Source organism: Urocampus carinirostris, chromosome 17 (assembly GCF_059441175.1).
Source record: "Urocampus carinirostris isolate Australia breed hairy pipefish chromosome 17, RoL_Ucar_1.0, whole genome shotgun sequence".
NCBI lineage: Eukaryota > Metazoa > Chordata > Actinopteri > Syngnathiformes > Syngnathidae > Urocampus > Urocampus carinirostris.
In genome coordinates, this window is record NC_142365.1 from 23,963,188 (window position 1) to 23,981,287 (window position 18,100).

At 39.0% G+C, this 18,100-nt stretch overlaps 1 protein-coding gene across 2 annotated transcripts in view; it reads left to right on the forward strand.

Annotated features, from left to right (window-relative positions):
• Window positions 1-18,100, forward strand: part of p2rx1 (purinergic receptor P2X, ligand-gated ion channel, 1) — a 45,249-nt gene that overhangs the window by 21,509 nt on the left and 5,640 nt on the right. The window contains exons 3-9 of one of the 2 annotated variants that reach the window (XM_088321409.1): window positions 2,465-2,536; window positions 4,713-4,770; window positions 11,790-11,877; window positions 11,948-12,028; window positions 14,606-14,747; window positions 17,229-17,374; window positions 17,447-17,537. In XM_088321409.1, the coding sequence (XP_088177535.1) occupies window positions 2,465-2,536; window positions 4,713-4,770; window positions 11,790-11,877; window positions 11,948-12,028; window positions 14,606-14,747; window positions 17,229-17,374; window positions 17,447-17,537 (678 nt within the window). Of the gene's footprint in view, window positions 1-2,464; window positions 2,537-4,712; window positions 4,783-11,789; window positions 11,878-11,947; window positions 12,029-14,605; window positions 14,748-17,228; window positions 17,375-17,446; window positions 17,538-18,100 lie in introns of both variants that reach the window. The other variant, XM_088321408.1, reaches the window with a different exon arrangement.

Sequence of the window (18,100 nt, forward strand, 5' to 3'; positions counted from 1 at the left end):
TTTATTGATATTGGTTTCTTGGTTCAATATGGTGTTAGTAGTTTAGTCCCTACTGCACGTGTTAGTTTGTTCCTTGCATTTTCCATTTCCGGTTTTGGTCTTTATTTTTTGTTTTGGGCTTTCTCAGGTTTGATTTAGTTTGGACATGTTATTTTGTCGCTGCCCCTATGTTGGTGTGTTACTTTGTTCCTGGTTTGGTTAATAAATACCATCTTTATTTTGAACATCCCTTCCTCAGTTCCTGCTTCCCATACCTTTAGTCCATCACCCACAAAACCTCAAAAGTCAAGTCAAGTCACGTTTATTTGTACAGCCCTTAATCACAAAGAGTCTCAAAGGGCTGCACAGACCACAGATTATTGCAAACCACAGACTAATTATGACACCGTCCCCTGATCTAAAACCTACATGAGGGCAAGGACAAACTCAAAAACCTCAACATGAGGAAAATGAAGAAATCTTGAGAAAGGACCGCACATGGGGTTATCACCCTTCCAGGATTACAGGGCTGCAACCTAACAGTAAAACTGATATAAAACCTTGGTATTCAAGTAGGCAAAACATATTTTTAAGCCATTTCTTACAATAGTAAAGCAAGAAGTCACCTGGGTCAAAAACGCATGGACCTCTATACTCACTCAAAGGGACAGTGTGTATTATTTGACTGCCTGCATTGGGTAGTGAAACCAAAAACGAGTGCTACAAACCACAGGTATATTAAAAACTATGATGTCTAAAACAACTGGGAATAACAAATAGTTCATCATTAAAATACTTTATTCTATTTAATCATTTGTATGATCAAATATTTTACTATAATGTGTTTCCTACCTAATTTTAATATATTATTTAAATATCTAATTATCCTTTTTTTTCTAACTTGCTTTTTCAACGGAGGTTTCATCAGCATAAAGTAATATAATAGTACAATGAAAAAAAAAAACCTTATGTCCAGTGTTTTGAATCATTTTTAGTACACCTCTGTCAGGAAGAGGAAAATGTTTGGTCACCACCCACTCCGCAACCCCACTCCATGACTTTAAAGGGATACTGAGTAATATTTGATCCTTAAATGTTGTTGTTGTTGTTGTTGTTGTTGTCGAGTCACTCAAGGCGCCTAAGGTAATCCTTAGTAGCGCTAGACTTGCTCGTGGGAGGCTCCGTAGTTCTCCAAAGGAGAGGGGGCTGCGACTGTCCTGTGCCGCCAGGCCTGACGGGGTGTGACCCAAGCAAACCAAGCATACGAAGCCTCTGAAGTCCTTAGTACGTTCGGACAGGCCGGTGCATGATTTATGGAAGCCCCGTGGGCAGGTAGTACAGGTGATTGGGGTGTGGTCGCAGCGAATGGTTCGAAAGCACCACTGGCATTTGGACTGGGGGCCAGGGTTGCTCTCGAAGTCGCCCGCCCTAAGAAGAACAGAGAGAGGAGAGTAGAAGAGAGAGAAAGGGAGGGACAGATAGAAAGAGAGAAAGACAGACAGAGTAAAACGCAAAAAGGGGGAAAAGAGAGTGAAAGAGGTGGGGAGAGTAGGAAAGAGAGGGATAGAGAAAATGAGAGACAAGAGTGTAAAGGGGGAAGAGAGAAAAGGAGAGACATAGAAGGAGAGAGGACCAAGAAAGAAAGAGAGAGCGAGTCTGAGTGGATTGAGATGGATTCGTAAGGCTCCCCCAGGAGAGAGCCCTTCGCAGGACACCACGGGAAGGTTCCTAGTCTTCTTCCTGCCCTAAATGTTGTTGTTTTGTTCAGTGCAACTGGAAAACGAGTGCTGCAAAGCACAAGAAAGAATTTAATACTATTAAAAAAAATAGATACTAAAAGTGACCAAGCCTCATTATTTTTTTTCCCATTTTTGTTCCCAATGTTTTTGTTATTTTGGAGTCACCATTGCAGCAAGATTGCAGACAACTATGTCAGCTCATGATATGGAAAATAAATGCAAATGTCTTGACCTAATCGTTTTTTTTTTAAATGCACACTATATCATAGTTTAAGTACTTTAGCTTAATTTTTAGTCAGTATATATTTTTGTAAATGAATAAAGTTTCTTACCACAAAGAGGCGCTAAATAATACAAACTGTTCTTTTAAGTTGACAATGGACCAACTAACTTGAATGTCCGCCTCAGTGGGCTGTTCCCCATATCGTGACAAAAGAAGGTGTGGTTAACATAAAATGATAACAGACGATTATAAAAAAAAACGACGGACAAACAAAAACAAAAGGGTGCTGAGTAATGACAGACCAGCAAATTTCTGCATGTAAAATGAATAAATAACAACTACAGATGGACCCACGAACAGATATTGAAGACAGAAAGACAGAATTACATTTCGCCGTTTCATTCCTAACTAAAACTTCTGAAACTTTGTCCAAAACAACACCCAAATATTGAAAACTTTTTTTCCCCCGAAAACTCACAAATATGTTGTTAAATGTGTTTATTTTTCTGATTCTATACAACAGGGAGATTCTTCATTTGTGGTGATGACTAACTACATTGTAACTGAAGGTCAAAAAATGGGAAAGTGCCCTGAGGTATGTATGTCCTTTCACCTTAAGTAGAACCGAATATTTAATAGGATTTTAATACTTTTTCTATCAGTATAATGGGCTAAAAACTCTTACAGTTACTATTAGACATTTTTTCAACAATGTAAAATCACACACCGCAAAAAAAAAATAAAAAACAAATACAATGATGTCATGGATTGGTTGCTAATTTTAAACAAAGCTGCTATAAATAGCATGTATCTTTGAGCAGTGTTTTTAACCTATGTTTTGGGCAGTGGCAGGGCCCTGCATTTCGCACCTAGGCCTTCAGTTGTTCTTAGAGGTAAGATCGGGCATAATAAATCCAGCCCGTGGGTATTAAAGACTGAACCAGCCCGAGCCTGACCAGTTAAAGTTAATTTAAGGGGCCGAGTCCGGTGTAAACCCAAATTTTTAAATTTTATCTGTGAGGAGGAACGAAAGGTGTTTTTGGCCAAATGCAGTGGAAAAAGGGATTTTTTTCTTCACATTTTTGTTGCGCCCCCTTACCAATCATAGTTTGAGAAACCGGTGACATTTCCCAAGGCCCCATATCAGGTGCGAGCTTACCAATTTGTAATATGATTGGCTAAACCGACGGTTTGATTGTCCCTTGTGTTATGCCTCAGGGCCTGCAGAGCTGATTGTGAAGGCCTCCGTTTGGATATCTCACGTTGGCGACAAAATATTTGTACATTATTTTGCTTTAATTGGGATCATTTTAAAACCAATTTGATGAAACCAATCTAGTTCAAAAGTACTATACCGTGTACATGTCTGCATTTATATTTATTCACAGATGAAAAAATTGGATCTTTTTCAAAAATTTTGGACCCAATGAAGCCCCCAACTCCAAGTAGTTCCACATCCCTGGATTAGAACATGGAATGAGTTCTAGTAGGTATGCAAATGATCAAGTAATAAGGGGCCCAAATCAAATTTTGCTTAGGGCCCCATGAAGGCTTGGACTTTCTTGTAGCATAAAGACTGACTGATGATGGGCAATCCATATTGTTTCATCGTATCTATCTATCTATCCATCTATCTATCTATCTATCTATCTATCTATCTATCTATCTATCTATCTATCTATCTATCTATCTATCTATCTATCTATCTATCTATCTATCTATCTATCTATCTATCTATCTATCTATCTATCTATCTATCTATCTATCTATCTATCTATCTATCTATCTATCTATCTATCTATCTATCTATCTATCTATCTATCTATCTATCTATCTATCTATCTATCTATCTATCTATCTATCTATCTAGCTAGCTAGCTACCTATCTAGCTATCCTGGTCATATCCCTCGAGAGGGGTGACCGACAGCAAGACAAACACATACAAAAACAAAGAAAATAAAAAAGGGAGAGAGTAGATTAAAAACACACACAAAATTTTGGGCCCATGGCCAACCCAAATGCCCAAACAGACAAGTTAGGCACCTCGGGACCTAAGTTGGTCATGTTTTCGTCTCTCCAGATGAAAAGGGACACAAGAAAGCGGCCATGTCACTCGGGTCAGGGTGACACAACACACTCTTCTGTTCAACAGAAGGACCTGACAGCTTTCACTGGTTTACCCCTGCCGCATCATACGGGTGCCCTGCCCATCCCTTAGTACGCTTCACCAACAAGAGCTCTAGCTTCCGCTTGATTTAGTCTTCTTTCCTGCAGTGCACTCATGACACTATCCATCCACGTTAATCGCAGCCTTCCTCTTGGTTTCCTTCCAATTACCTCTGCTCTGTAGATCCTCTTCAACATTCGCTCCTCATGCATCCTCTCCATGTGTTCAAACCACACGCTTGCCCAGTTCCACACCTACTCCAGTGTTGTCCCTCACAATTTCATTTCTCAATCCATCCAATCTTGTCACTCCTAACATACTTCTCGAACATATCTCATAAACATTTAATTTCCTTCTCAAATCTGCGTTCAGGCTCCAAGTCTCTCTGCACCATACAACACAGTCGGCACAATCACACTCTCATACAGTCCCCTCTTAACATCCATACTCATACTCTTGTGACTCATCACTCTCCTCAGAGCACCCAAAACCTTGCTTTCTTGATTCACTCCGTACAATAGCTCGCACTCCATTCCACCAACTGCAGCTACATTTTAAAGGTGAAAAAAACAAACCCTAACCCTGATTTCTTATTTCCATCAGCTACCGGGCAAGGACAACTGCAGCACGGACGCCGATTGCAAAGGAGGGACTTTCAAACGTACGGGACACGGTAAATCATCTCAACTCCCGACGGCTCGGCACTGTGTAACCGCGCCCGTCTTTACTCAACAAAAGTGTCTCTGCAAACTTTTGTTCTTCCTAGTTGACTCGTGGATTTCCTCCTCCTTCTTTTCAAAACACAACCATAAAGAGCTAACTACGTTTTGTTTGCAAAATGGGCGGCGACTTATGAGTTACAACATGATCCCAGGTCACAAGATCCCTGTTTTAAGCAGTAATTGCGATGTTTAGTTATGTAGTCATTTTGTCATTTTTTGGAGTACTTCAGTAGTATTGTGTAAATGTGTTTGCATATTATATTGTAATATATTTTTGTCGTATTGTTGCAGTATTTTTGTAGTATTTCTGTCTGCCTCAAGCAAATTAACACATTTGTGTAGCATTTTCTAGTATTTTTGTCCTATTTCTGCGGGGGTATTTTTGTAGTATTTCTGTAGTATTTTTGCAGTACTACTGTAGGAGAATTGAGAATGTCTGTGTGTGTAGTGTTTTTTGTAGTAGTATTTTTGTAGTATTTTGTAATTTTATTGTATTATTTCTGGAGTATATTTTTTCTTTTTAGAATTAAAATATTTCAGTTCTCTGTTTTAAGCATATTGATATTTAGTTATGTTGTCATTTTGTCGTTTTTTTGTAGTACCTCAGTAGTATTGTGTTAATGTGTTTGCATAGTATTTTGTAATACATCTTTGTCGTATTTCTGCAGTATTTTTGTAGTTTTTTTGTCTGCCCCAAGCAAGTGAACATATTTGTGTAGCATTTTCTCGTATTTTTGTCTTATTTCTGTTTTTTTTTTGTAGTATTTCTGTAGTATTTTTGCAGTATTACTGTAGGAGAATTTTTGTGATAGTTTTGTATCAGTATTACTGTAGTAGTGTTTCTGTCTTTTCAGAATGAAAGCAAAATAATATATTCAGTCCTCGTTTTAAGCACTAAATACATAGTTATGTCGTGATTTTGTAGTATTTTTTTGTATTATTGTAGATGTATTTTTGAATTATGTAGATATATCAAATTTTTCCTATTTATGAATGAATATACATGCAGACATGTGCATGTTACCTTTCTCTTTATGTTTGTTTTTATCAAGATTAGTCGCATCAAATTGGTTTTGAAGAGTCAACTCAAATCAATACATCAGGTCCCTATTTCAAGCGCTAAATATTATATTTATTTTTATACCAACTACCGCTTTTTTCCCCATGAAAAGGACTACCGTTTTTAAAAAAAAATGTTTTTTCTGTTATTATCAAATTTGACGAACCACAAAAAAACCTTGACTCAAGACCAGTATTTATGAATAAATTGATTCATTTTAGCTGTGAAAACAGATTCCCTAATATTTATGTTTTATGAAATATATTTTTATAATCTTAGGTTTTATTTTCATGGGACTTATAGTTCAATGCGCCTTATGTATGAGAAAATCACAAGGAGGCTTTGTGCCTTATAGTCTGGAAAATACGTTTCCTTTCATTGCACAATATTTTGAAAATAAAGCCAGCAGTGCAAATATTGACTTTAGGTGCATTTTACTGGGTGGGGACAGTTTTTAAAAAAAAAAAATCATTTTTTTATTTTAAATTGCCCTCTAAGATGTTATGTATATTTTAGGTTTTGGATTTTATGAAATAAATTTGCCCCCAAAATGAGTTTTATACTCCAGCACGATGTTTGATTTTTCTTAAGTATGCATTTTTTGGCTGGTGGGATTTATAATCCAGAGCGATTCATAATCCGAAAAATGCAGTACTGTATTTTCACGACCATAGGGTGCACGTTGGTAAAAGGCGTAGTCTCTGTAGCTGGTTCCATTTCAGTATTTAACACATACGCAAGGGGACGCCGTACGATAGTGTGCGTATAATGAATAATAACACACACATTCGTAAATACAACGGGAGCAAAACTGAGTTTGGTTGTGGTACCTAAAAGTATTGATTACAAGGAAAAACACACCGATAAAATCTTCAAGTAATAAGGGGCCCCAGATTTCATTGTTTAGCCTCCTCCACTTGCGAACCATTGATCCGGTTTCTATGTTCTTCCGCATAGTGTAAAACCAACATGCCATTCAATGGAAGGAAAGTTAAGTTTTGGATTTTATTCATATTTGGGGTAACAATTCTGTTCCAAATTCGATAGCACAATAGGTACGTTACGGCGTTAGCATCCATGAGCACTTCCACCATCAATGCATTGCGTGTGACGTCATGCATCCTTTTCCGCGCGAGTCGGATATGATGGCAATCTAACAAGATACGCTTAAAAGTCACAGGAGACGCATAGAAGTGTTATTTAGTTGGAAATGTGAACGATCTCATTGGCATTTGGCACAATTTGGAGACTTTTATGCGCGCATCAAGGTCGTGAAAATACAATATCAGAAAAAAGAATAGCCTTACTACATAATTGATCTTATTTAGCAAGCTTACAGGCGGCACAGCGGATGAGTGGTTAGCGCATCACACAGTTCTGAGGTCATGGGTTCAGATCCAGCTACCTTCCTGTGCGGAGTTTGCATGTCCTCCCTGTGCTTGTGTGGGTTTTCTCCGGGCACTCCGGTTTACTCACACATTCCAAAAACATGCATGTCAGGTTAACTGGCCGGTCGAAATTGTCCCTTAGGTGTGAAAGAGCGAGTGAGTTGTCTGTCTCTATGTGCCCTGCGACTGGCTGGTAACCAGTTCAGGGTGTCCTGCCCACTGCCTAATGGTGGCTGGGATGGGCTCCAGCGACCCTGCTGAGGATGAGTTGCGCAGAAAATGGAGGGATAGCGGATGTTGTTTTTTTTTTTCTTTAAAAAGGTCGTTTTTATTCATTACATTTCAGCTCTCTCCGTCCCTTCTTAACAAACACAATTCAGACATCATAACAATCAAGTCAACCCCTAGGCGGTGCTCAAAGCATCTCCACTTGGCCAACAACTAGTGTAGCTTGTTTTCAAGGACTTGTGATCAAACACTCTCGAGGGGACTTTCAGTGAACTGGTCCGTTCGGCAGCGAAAGAGAAATCGCATCAGAGAGCGATAAGCGAAACGGCAAATTCAGCATCTGCTTTGCTTGACATTTCGCTTGCTACTGTTGATGCTAATTAAAGATAAGTACATCAAAAGAGAGAGTGGAAAATGTTTGGAGCAATGTCAGTCTTTTTTTCAGCAACATACAGTGAAAAAAAAACAAGTATTTGAAATAAATTGTTAAAAGTCATGCATTGTGATTTGTGGATTTTTCTTTTTAGTTTATCTTTCTCACAGTGGACATGCACCCACGATGAGAATTTCAGACCACTCCATGATTTCTAAGTGGGAGAAATAGGAAAATAGCAGGGTATTCAAATACTTCTTTTCTTCACTGTATGTGCAGAAAAATCAAGTGAAAAAATTGAAAGTAAATGTGTTACATAAACTTTTTGAGTCGAGAGCTACTGGATGAAGAAATATTGATTTTTGGGTCTCAAATCCAATACCTCGGCGATATATGAGAGAAAAAGATAATCTTATTTCTCATATCATTGCTGCACCGCTTATCCTCAGTTGGGTCACGGGGGTGCTGGAGCCCATCCCAGCAATCATCGGGCAGTGGGCAGAGGAAACCCACGCGAGCACGGGGAGAACATACAAACTCCGCACAGGAAGTCTGGTAGCTGGATTTGAACCCACACAGGAGGTTCCCAAGACCTTAGAACTGTGCCACACACGCGCTAACCACTGTGCCGCCGTGCTGCCCAGAAAAAGATAATATAAACCTACATTTATTTTTGGGGGTATTTAAAAAAAAAATCGATTTTTGACATTTTCTGTCCATTCCATTCAGAAAAGTGAAAAAAAAAAAGTCTTTGTAGAATGGCAGTAATTATATGCATTTATGAATCAACTAACACGCAGACATTTGCAAGTATCTATTATAGTTATCCCACGAATTTTATGAGGGTTGCGTTGGAAAAGCGTCCGACGATTTATTTATTAATAATTTATCTCTTACTCAAGAACAAACCCAGTTTATAGGCTAAATTATTTGTTTAACAAATAAAAGTACTGTACTGAATATTTTTTTCACAAATAAATTAAAATTAATTAATTACAATTTTAAAGATAATCTTGCACAACTGTATGGGTTAAGGATCCGATACTTTTTACATTACGTGATAGTTTGCCGCCATCATGTGGACGTAAGAGAATTTACCTACCAGTTCTTTCCATTTTTGAAAGAGTACCAGGGAGCCACTGAGGAGCGCCAAAAACCCGCAAGTGGCTCCAGACAAGGTTTAGCAGGTAGAGAGGCCCAACTTTGTTGGCGATAGAAAGCATCTTCCTCTGTTTAGCCAATCAGAATGCAGAACATAATGCGTGATGAGAATCCACAAAGCAGCGATACCGTGATAAGTAAACCGTTATACAGAAAGGGATCACTGTATTTATTTGGGTTTGAAATGCTTAAAATTCAAGCAAAGTAATTAATTAGTATTGACTCTTGAAGCACTCAATGTGATATCATGCATCGAGAACCCCCAAATCCAATACATCTATCTCAGAAGTTCATTAAATATAATAAATAACTTAATGAATAAAATACTCTATAAACAAGGAAAGAAAAATGTAGCCAGCTATATACATTGGGGACACTGGGGAAAACGTGACATAAAAACAACATATTTTTATCAGTAGTACATTTTCTTTACCATTTTATAGATACTATAATCATATTTTCAATGTTTTCAGTTGGCGAGCCAGTTAAAAAGTCTGATGGGCTGCATGTAGTAATTTTGTAGATTTTTTGTAGTATTTTTTTGAGTACTATGTAAACGTATTCGTATATCATTTTGTAGGATTTTTGTGTTATTTCTGTGGCAGTATTCTTGTCGTATTTCTGTGGTATTTTGTTGTAGTATTTTTGTGGTATCTTTTCAGTATTACTGTAGGAGTTCTGCATTTTTTATATTTCTGTAGTATTTTTTTTCTTTTTTGAATAGAAGCAAAATATTATATTAGATCCCTGTTTTAAGCAGTAAATGTGATATTTAGCTGTGTAGTAATTTTATAGTACTTTTGTTGCCTTTCTGTATTATTGTGTGAATTTATTTGTGTATTATTTTGTATTATGTTGTGTTATGTCTGTGTATTTCTGTATTTTTATAGTATGTCTGTAGTAGTATTTCTTCAGTATATTTTGTTTCTTTTCAAAGTGAAGGCAAACTAATTTATTAGGTCCCTGTTTTAAGCACTATATGTCTTATTTATGTAGTAGTCTTGTAGTATTTCTCTAGTGTTATTGTAGATGTATTTGTGTAGTATTTCTGTAGTAATATTTCTGCAGTATTTTTCTCTTTTCAGAATAAAAGCAAAATAATATATAAAGTCCCTTTTTAATCACTAAATTGGTCATTACGTTTTGTAGTATTTATTTAGTATTTTTCTAGTATTATTGTAGATGCAGTTGTGTAGTATTTCTGTAGTAGTATTTCTTTAGTATATTTTTTATTTTCAGTGCGAAAGCAAATTAATATAGTAGGTCTCCAATGTAAGCACTAAATGTGTAAGTTATGTAGTTATCTTGTAGGATTTCTCTAGTATTATTGGAGATGTATTTGTGTAGTATTTCTGTTGTAGTATATTTGTTGTATTTCTGTTGTATTTCCTAAGTATATTTTCATATTCAGCGCAAGAGCGAATTAATATATTAGATCCCCATTGTAAGCACTAAATGTGTAAGTTATGTAGTTATCTTGTAGTATTTATCTAGTATTATTGGAGATGAACAGTATTTTTTTAGTATTTCTGTAGTAGTATTTTTGTAGAATGTCTATCACAGTATTTCAGCAAGCATTTCTTTTTTTCAGAATGAAAGCAAAATAATATATCAGGTCCCCTTTTAATCACTACTTTGGATATTTAGTTATGTAGTAATTTCGTAGTGTTTTAATTCTGTAGTCGTAAAATATTTTTGTAGAAGACACACAAAGGCACAACGAATAATATATTAGGTCCCTGTTTTAAGCACTGAATGTGTTACTTATTAATTAATCTTGTAGTATTTGTAGTATTATTGTAGATGTATTAGTGAAGTATTTCTGTAGTACAGTGTTTTTCAACCAGTGTGCCGGGGAACACTAGTGTGCCGCTGGAATATGCCCAATTTTATCATTCCACATCAGGCCATTTTTCAGTATTTTTGCTATCTTCAGATGAAAAACTGTAATAGTCATCCAAATCAGTAGGTGGCAGTAGATCTTTATATACTTTTTATATACTAAATATCTACTCATGAGGTAGCACAGTGCATATAATAACCTAATTTTTTTAACAATTGTTAAGATTGCAATGTAAGAAATAAAAACATAAAGCACATCATTGTTTTTTAATTTAAGTATTATTTTCTTCTTTTTATATACTAATTACCTACATATGAGGTAGCACAGTGAAATATTTGACATAACTTCCTCTTTAAACATTTTCGACGGACGGTGTGCCTCGGAACGTTTTTATAAATAAAAGTGTACCTTGGTTCAAACAGGGTTGATAAAACACTGCTGTAGTAGTATTTCAGCAGTATGTTTTTATTTTCAGAATAAAAGCAAATTAATATATGAAGTTCCTTTTCATTCGCTAAAATTATATATTTAATTAATTTAGTTTTGTAGTATTTTTGTAGTATTTCTGTAGTAGTATTTTTCAGTAAAAAAAATTTTAGGAAAAAAGCAAAGCAAAGAAAAAAAATGAAGTCCCGTTTTAATCAATAAACTGGTCATTTAGTTTTGTAGTAATTTTTCAGTGTTTGATTTCTGCAGTCATACAGTGTTTTTGTAGCACATATAAAACTACAATCTTTTTTTATCCTTAGTACTTGATTTTCTCTTATATATAGTTATAACAATTTTTGTTCGGCGGGCTGGAAGAAACTGACGGGCTGCATGTGGCCCGCAGGCCATAGTTGATCCACCTTTTGTGCTTCTAGGTCAAATCTACAGGCTACTCACTACTGTGTTTTTGTTTCAAGGGCAAATGACAGGAGTGTGTGATAATACAACAAAAACGTGCGAAGTCCTTGCCTGGTGTCCCATAGAGAATGACTACAACATACCAGAGTAGGTCCAAAAATGTATTTCACCGCAATTTGTCACAATATTCATTTGCACCATATTTGCTTTGATGCAGCCCCCCCTTGTTGATGTCTGCAGAGAACTACACTCTCTTCATCAAGAACTCCATCACATTCCCCATTTTTGATGTGACAAGGTACAAAAAACAACAACTAAATCAATCATGATGGTCTGGCGAAGCATTTTTGCAGGACAGGGGTAAGCAAGTATTTGGGGTGGAGGGCCACATTTAGGTTCAAAGATTCGGCCAAGTGGCTCATCTTGGAGACCTGTCTTCTTTTTTGAATAATGAATTTTGAATAAATACACAAGCAGAAATCTACGTTTTATTTATTTTTATTGTTTTTGACGAGATTAATTTAATAAAATTTGCAATTAAAGCAAAGTAATATATTAGGTCCCCGTTTAAGCACTAAATTGGAAATTTTGTCATGGTTACTGATGTGACTCAGCTGTGCCCGCTCATTTAGCGCCAACTGCCGCGGGCTCTGATTGGCTCCCGATCAGTATTTGTACCCAGTCCTGTCTGTCCCCTTTTGTCAGTCCGTCTGCGAACCTAAGTTAACACTAGGCAATCCTTTTTTGACCCTGACTCCTACCTGTCCCGTTTTTTGCTCCCGTCTGTTCCCCGGCTTCGACCCGTTTTTGATCCTGACCACGTCTACTCTCCCGTCCCGGCTTTCGACCTCTTTTTGTCCCCGACCACATTTTCTCTCCTATTCTGGCTTATGACTCGCCTTCAACCCTGGCCATGTTTTTGCTCTCCTGTCCCGGCTACTGACCCGTTTTTCCGTCCCCGACACCGCTATCGCTTGCCAGGGAAGTTCCACTTCCACGTTCGGAGCACAATCCGAGTATCAAAATGACCTGCTTCTCGTGTCCAGCACTCACCGGATCATGGGCGCAACCCTTTCTCTCTCTTCCAAAAAAAGCAACGCAAGTGGGTCCTCTCTCCGTTCTGGTCTTGACAAATGTAGTTGTATGGTATTACAGTAGTTTTTATTTTAGTTGTTATTTTCATAGTATTCCTGCAGTCAGATTATTGTTGTAGTTTTTTTTTTTTGAAATTTTGTTGTACATATGTAGATTTTTTTTTTGTATTACTATAGTATTTTTGTAGTATTTTTGTCATAATATTTCTGTAGAGGTATATCTCTATTATGGTATAACTGTATTAGTATTTTTGCAGTATTTATGCACAGGTATTTTTGTACTATTTTCATAGAGTATTTTTGTTGTACTTATTTTGTATTTTTTGTAATATAACAAGTTGTATTTTTGTTGTCAGGACCAGAACGGAAGCAGGACCCAATTGTGTAACGTTTACCACAAGTTTTATTGAAGGAAAGAGGAAGGGCTGCGCCCACGATCCGGTGTTCGCTGGATGCACGAAGCAAGTCGCTCTCGTACTTGGATTGTGATCCGAACGCCAAAGAGGATCTTTCGTAGCGAGCGATGGCAGGGTCAGGGACGGAAAAACTGGTCGGTAGCCAGGACTGGGAGAGCTTTGTAGTAATGTTTTGTAGTAATTTTGTAGTATTTTGTAGTATTTTGTAGTATTTTATAGTAGTAACTTTTTTTAGACAGACAATGGCATTTTTGTTCAGCGGGCCTGGTTAAAAAGCCTGATGAGCCGTATATAGCCCGCGAGTCGTAGTTGGCTCACTCCTGTTCAAGGACATTGCAGAAGCAGCTTATTACAAAAAAAAAAAAGGAAAAATACAACAAAAAGCCAGTAAATAAAACTATTTCCGCACCATTGACTCATTAATGTTGAACTCCCTCACTGCAGCTCGGTTATTTCTTTAAGTAATAGGCCCCCTGGCAGGCCACGCTCAGTGCTGCAGCTCTCATTATCAGTCAATGGCAGCCCATAGACTTCAATGGTAATTTCCCACAGTTGACCATAAAGCACATTAATTCATTTTATTAACCGATTATCCACACTTGTGTCGCGGTGCTGTGGATAACATTCAAAGCAAACCAATGGCAGACACAACATTATTTTGTGACCCGCCAGACAATACTAAGAGAAGCACAAGAGAAATACGAGCGGGATCGCGTCAAACAATGTCTTGAAGTTTTATAGCAACATCTAGCTGTCAAGTAATACACACTATCCCTTCAATGATTAATTATGATTTTAAAGGCAGGATGTAATATTTGAAACTGTCAGGACCAGAACGTAAATTGGACCCACTCGCGTTAGAAGAAAGGGAGGTGATTGCGCCCACAATCCGGGGATTGCTGGACGCGGGAAGCAGGTCGCTCTGAGCGCGGAAGTGGGACTTCTGTGGCGAGCGATGGCGGTGTCGGGAACGGAAAAAAACGGGTCAGTAGCCGGGATAGAATAGCAAACACGTGGTCGGGATCTGAAACAAGTCGAAAGCCAGGAGAGGAGAGTAGACGTGGTCAAGATCAAAAGCGGATCGTTATTCGGGACGGGAGAACAGACATGGTTGAGATCAAAACAGATTGTAGTGGGAGGCGAAACGGGACAGGCGAAAAAGGGCTTGCCGTGTAAAAACAGAGATTCGCAGACAGACCGACCAAAGGGGACTGACAGGACAGAGCTTAAATACTGACAGGGAGCCAGTCTGTCAACAAGCTGCAGCTGGCGCCACACGGGCGGGGCAAATTGGGCGCCGTGGCAACCGTGACAGAAACCGTAAACGAAAAAATAAATAATAGCCAATTCTTATTGCGTTTACAGGAGTAACCTTGTGGAAGGAATCGACGCAACGTACATCAACAAATGTGTCCACAACGTGAGAGACTCGCCACTGTGTCCAATCTTCAGACTGGGAGATATTGTCAGGGAATCGGGATTTCGTTTTGAAACCATTGCCAAGGTGGTGAGTTCCATTGGATATGACTCGGAGAAGACATTATGGCACGTGTTGCAAGTATTTAGTACTATACAGCAGGGGTCCTCAAAGGGGGTCAGGTCAACAACTGTTTTTTTTTCCAAACAAGCATGGGTCCATTTATTATGACGGTCAAGTGCAAGGCAAGTCAACAGAGGTGAAGTTGGTTCTCCTTTGCCCAAACATCAAATTCTGTGCCATCATCTCAGTCATACACTCTTTTATTATTTCTCCATCAGAGAAAGGCTTCTTCCATTCATCCATCCATCAATTATCTTTCACTTATTCGGGGTTAGGTCGCGGGGGCAGTAGCCTTAACTGGGAAGCCCAGACCTCCCTATCCCCAGCCACTTCTTCCAGCTCATTCGACGGTATCCTGAGGCCAGCCTAGAAACATAGTCTCTCCGGTGTGTCCTGGGTCATCCCAGGGGCCTCCTGCCGGTGGGACATGCCCGGAACACCTCCCGAGGGAGGAGTCCAGGAGACATCCTTATCAGATGCCCGAGCCACCTCAACTGGCTCCTCTCAATGCGGAGGAGCAGTAGCTCAACATAGAGTCCCTCCCGGATGTGGCCTGGGTCGTCACCAGGGCCTCCTGCCGGTGGGACATGCCCGGAACACCTCCCGAGGGAGGAGTCCAGGAGACATCATTATAAGATGCCCGAGACACCTCAACTGGCTCCACTCAATACGGAGGAGCAGTAGCTCTACATAGACTCTCCCAGATGACTGAGCTTCTCACCTTCGAGAGAAAGGCTTCTTGTGTATGGCCAATACCCACGACACTCTGAGTGAGCACTCCATTGCAATTTGTTGTTGTGTCATAGATTTAACAATTACCTTGTTGGACTGTTGATATGACCAATTCAACCTGTAAATTTCTAGCCTTCTCAGGTTTGTATTGCGAAGAAACTTCTTTCAAAAGAGCTGTGCTCTTTAACATAATGGCGCTTCACATTTTCACTTTTTATCATGGCAAATGTCTTAAAACATATTAGGCAGATTGGTTTTGTACTTGTCAGGACCAGAAAGGAAACAGGACCCAATTGCGTTAAGTTTCTCACAAGTTTGATTGAAGGAAAGAGGAAGGGCTGCACCCACGATCCGGTGAAGCAAGTCGCTCTCGTACTCGGATTGTGATCCGAACACGGAAGTGGATCTTCCGTAGCGAGCGATGGCTGTGTCAGGGACGGAAAAATGGGTCGGTAGCCAGGACTGGGAGAGCAAGGCGTGGTCAGAGTCCGAAACGTGTCGTAAGCCAGAACGGGAGAGTAGACGTAGTTAGGGACACAAAGGTCGTAAGCCGGGACGGGAGAACAGACGTGGTCAGGATCAAAACAGTTCATAGCCGGAGACAGACGGGAGCAAAAACAGGTCAGGTTGGAGTCAGGGTCAAAAAAGGCTTGCCTAGTATACACTGAGGTTCGCAGACGGACTGACAACAGGGGACTGACAGGACAGGGTTCAAGTAGTGACAGGGAGCCAATCAGAACCCGCGGCGGTTGGCGCCAAATGAGCGGTCACAGGTGAGTTACATCAGTAATCATGACAGTACTTGCACGTGGCAAAATTGATGCATATTTGTCAGTCCATTCCTCATGAAAGTGGTGGTTTTCATTGTCCATTTTTCGTCTTTTAGTCATCTTTGAGCACGCCATTTTTGTCAGATTAGATCTTTCACTTGGTGAACGTAAACACAAAGCTTGTAAAGTGCCGGGTACGACTCATGTTCGCCAAGCTAGCGGCGTTCACGCTCTCTAAGCCAATCAGTGCATCGTTGTCATAGAGATGACAGCCCATAATACTATGTCACCCAGGCAACAGCCAATCAGGACTATTTCCCGAAGCACAACTTTCTTCCACTCTCATACACACACACACACACACGGAATAAAAATGAAAGAGAATTTGACGATACAATAGTAGCGCATGGCAATGGATTGGCGACGGACAAATATATATGAATATATATATATTTTTAAAGTGACTTTCGCCCTGGGTCCGCAGTGAGAGGTGTGCCGCAATCCATCAAGGACCGCGGTCCGCTAATTGAGGACCACGGCTATACAGTGCCTTGAAAAAGTATTTGAGTTTATTTGTACAACCTCATTCTGCTGCAATCACAGACACAAGTCTTTTTAAGTATGTCTCTATAGGGTTTTTCACATCTTGAAACTAAAAGTTTTGCTCATTCTTCCTTACGAAACAGCTCAAGTTCCAAGTAGGACTACTAATCGTTGTCTTATGCACAGATTATCCCAGTTTGGCTGTGTATACCTGGAGGTCATCCACTGAGATAATGGACCTCTTGGTCGCTTTTCTGATTAGATTTCTTCTTGTTTATATATATATATATAGCTTCTCTTCGCTTTGCAAGAGGGTGATAAATGAAAATAAATGCTTTATGATTAAACAACAAAAAACATGAACTGCTCCTTTTTTCTAATAACGTTTTCTTTCTTTAAAAAGGGAGGCGCCATTGGCATTGTGGTTGACTGGACGTGTAACTTAGATCTGGATGTAAAATACTGTAAACCCACGTATAACTTTCACGGACTGTACGGAAACCCTGCAGAAACCGACAAAGCCAGAGCATCTGTAGGCTACAATTTCAGGTGTGCATGTATATTTCATTGTATGCTACTTGTGAGGGATTTTTTTCCCCGTAAACTGTTTTTTTAATACAGGTATGCGAAACATTATATGGAGGGCGGTATCCAAAAAAGGACACTTCTAAAAGTCTTTGGCATCAGATTTGATATAATCGTGCAATCTTTGGTAAGTCTCCTTCCTTGTTTTTTTTTTTAGGTTTTTTTTATATCTTTAAGGCCGACTTACTGTTTTCTCCATTGTCTAACATTTTTCTCTGGTACCATGAAATAGAGTGTTGATGAGATAAAATTGTATGTATGTCATCTATATCGCTTGTGATCTAGTGGATGGAGTAGTGCTGTCACTGTGCAAACCCGGGCTCGATTCCCGGTGTATCCATTATTTTGCAACTGTGGTTAGCGATGTTTTTCTAAGAATCAACAACGCATGAGACACAATCGGTGAAAGAAACCAAACTTATCCTAACAAATGAAAAATTGAAAAGTAGATGTTGCAAAAACATTGCCCCCCTTTGGGTTAATAGATTGAACAGTGTTTCTGTAGTGCAGTGGTTAGCTCATTCACCTAACAGGAGTAGAGGTACCTGGTTTGGGTGAAAACATATGTTGGTGTGAAGAGAGAGAGGCACAACCTGGCTGTACTTGCCCAGGACACACCACAGATAAGTTGTCAAGAACCGGAACTGGAACAGGACCCAAATGTGTGGCGTTTCTCACACAAGACTTTTA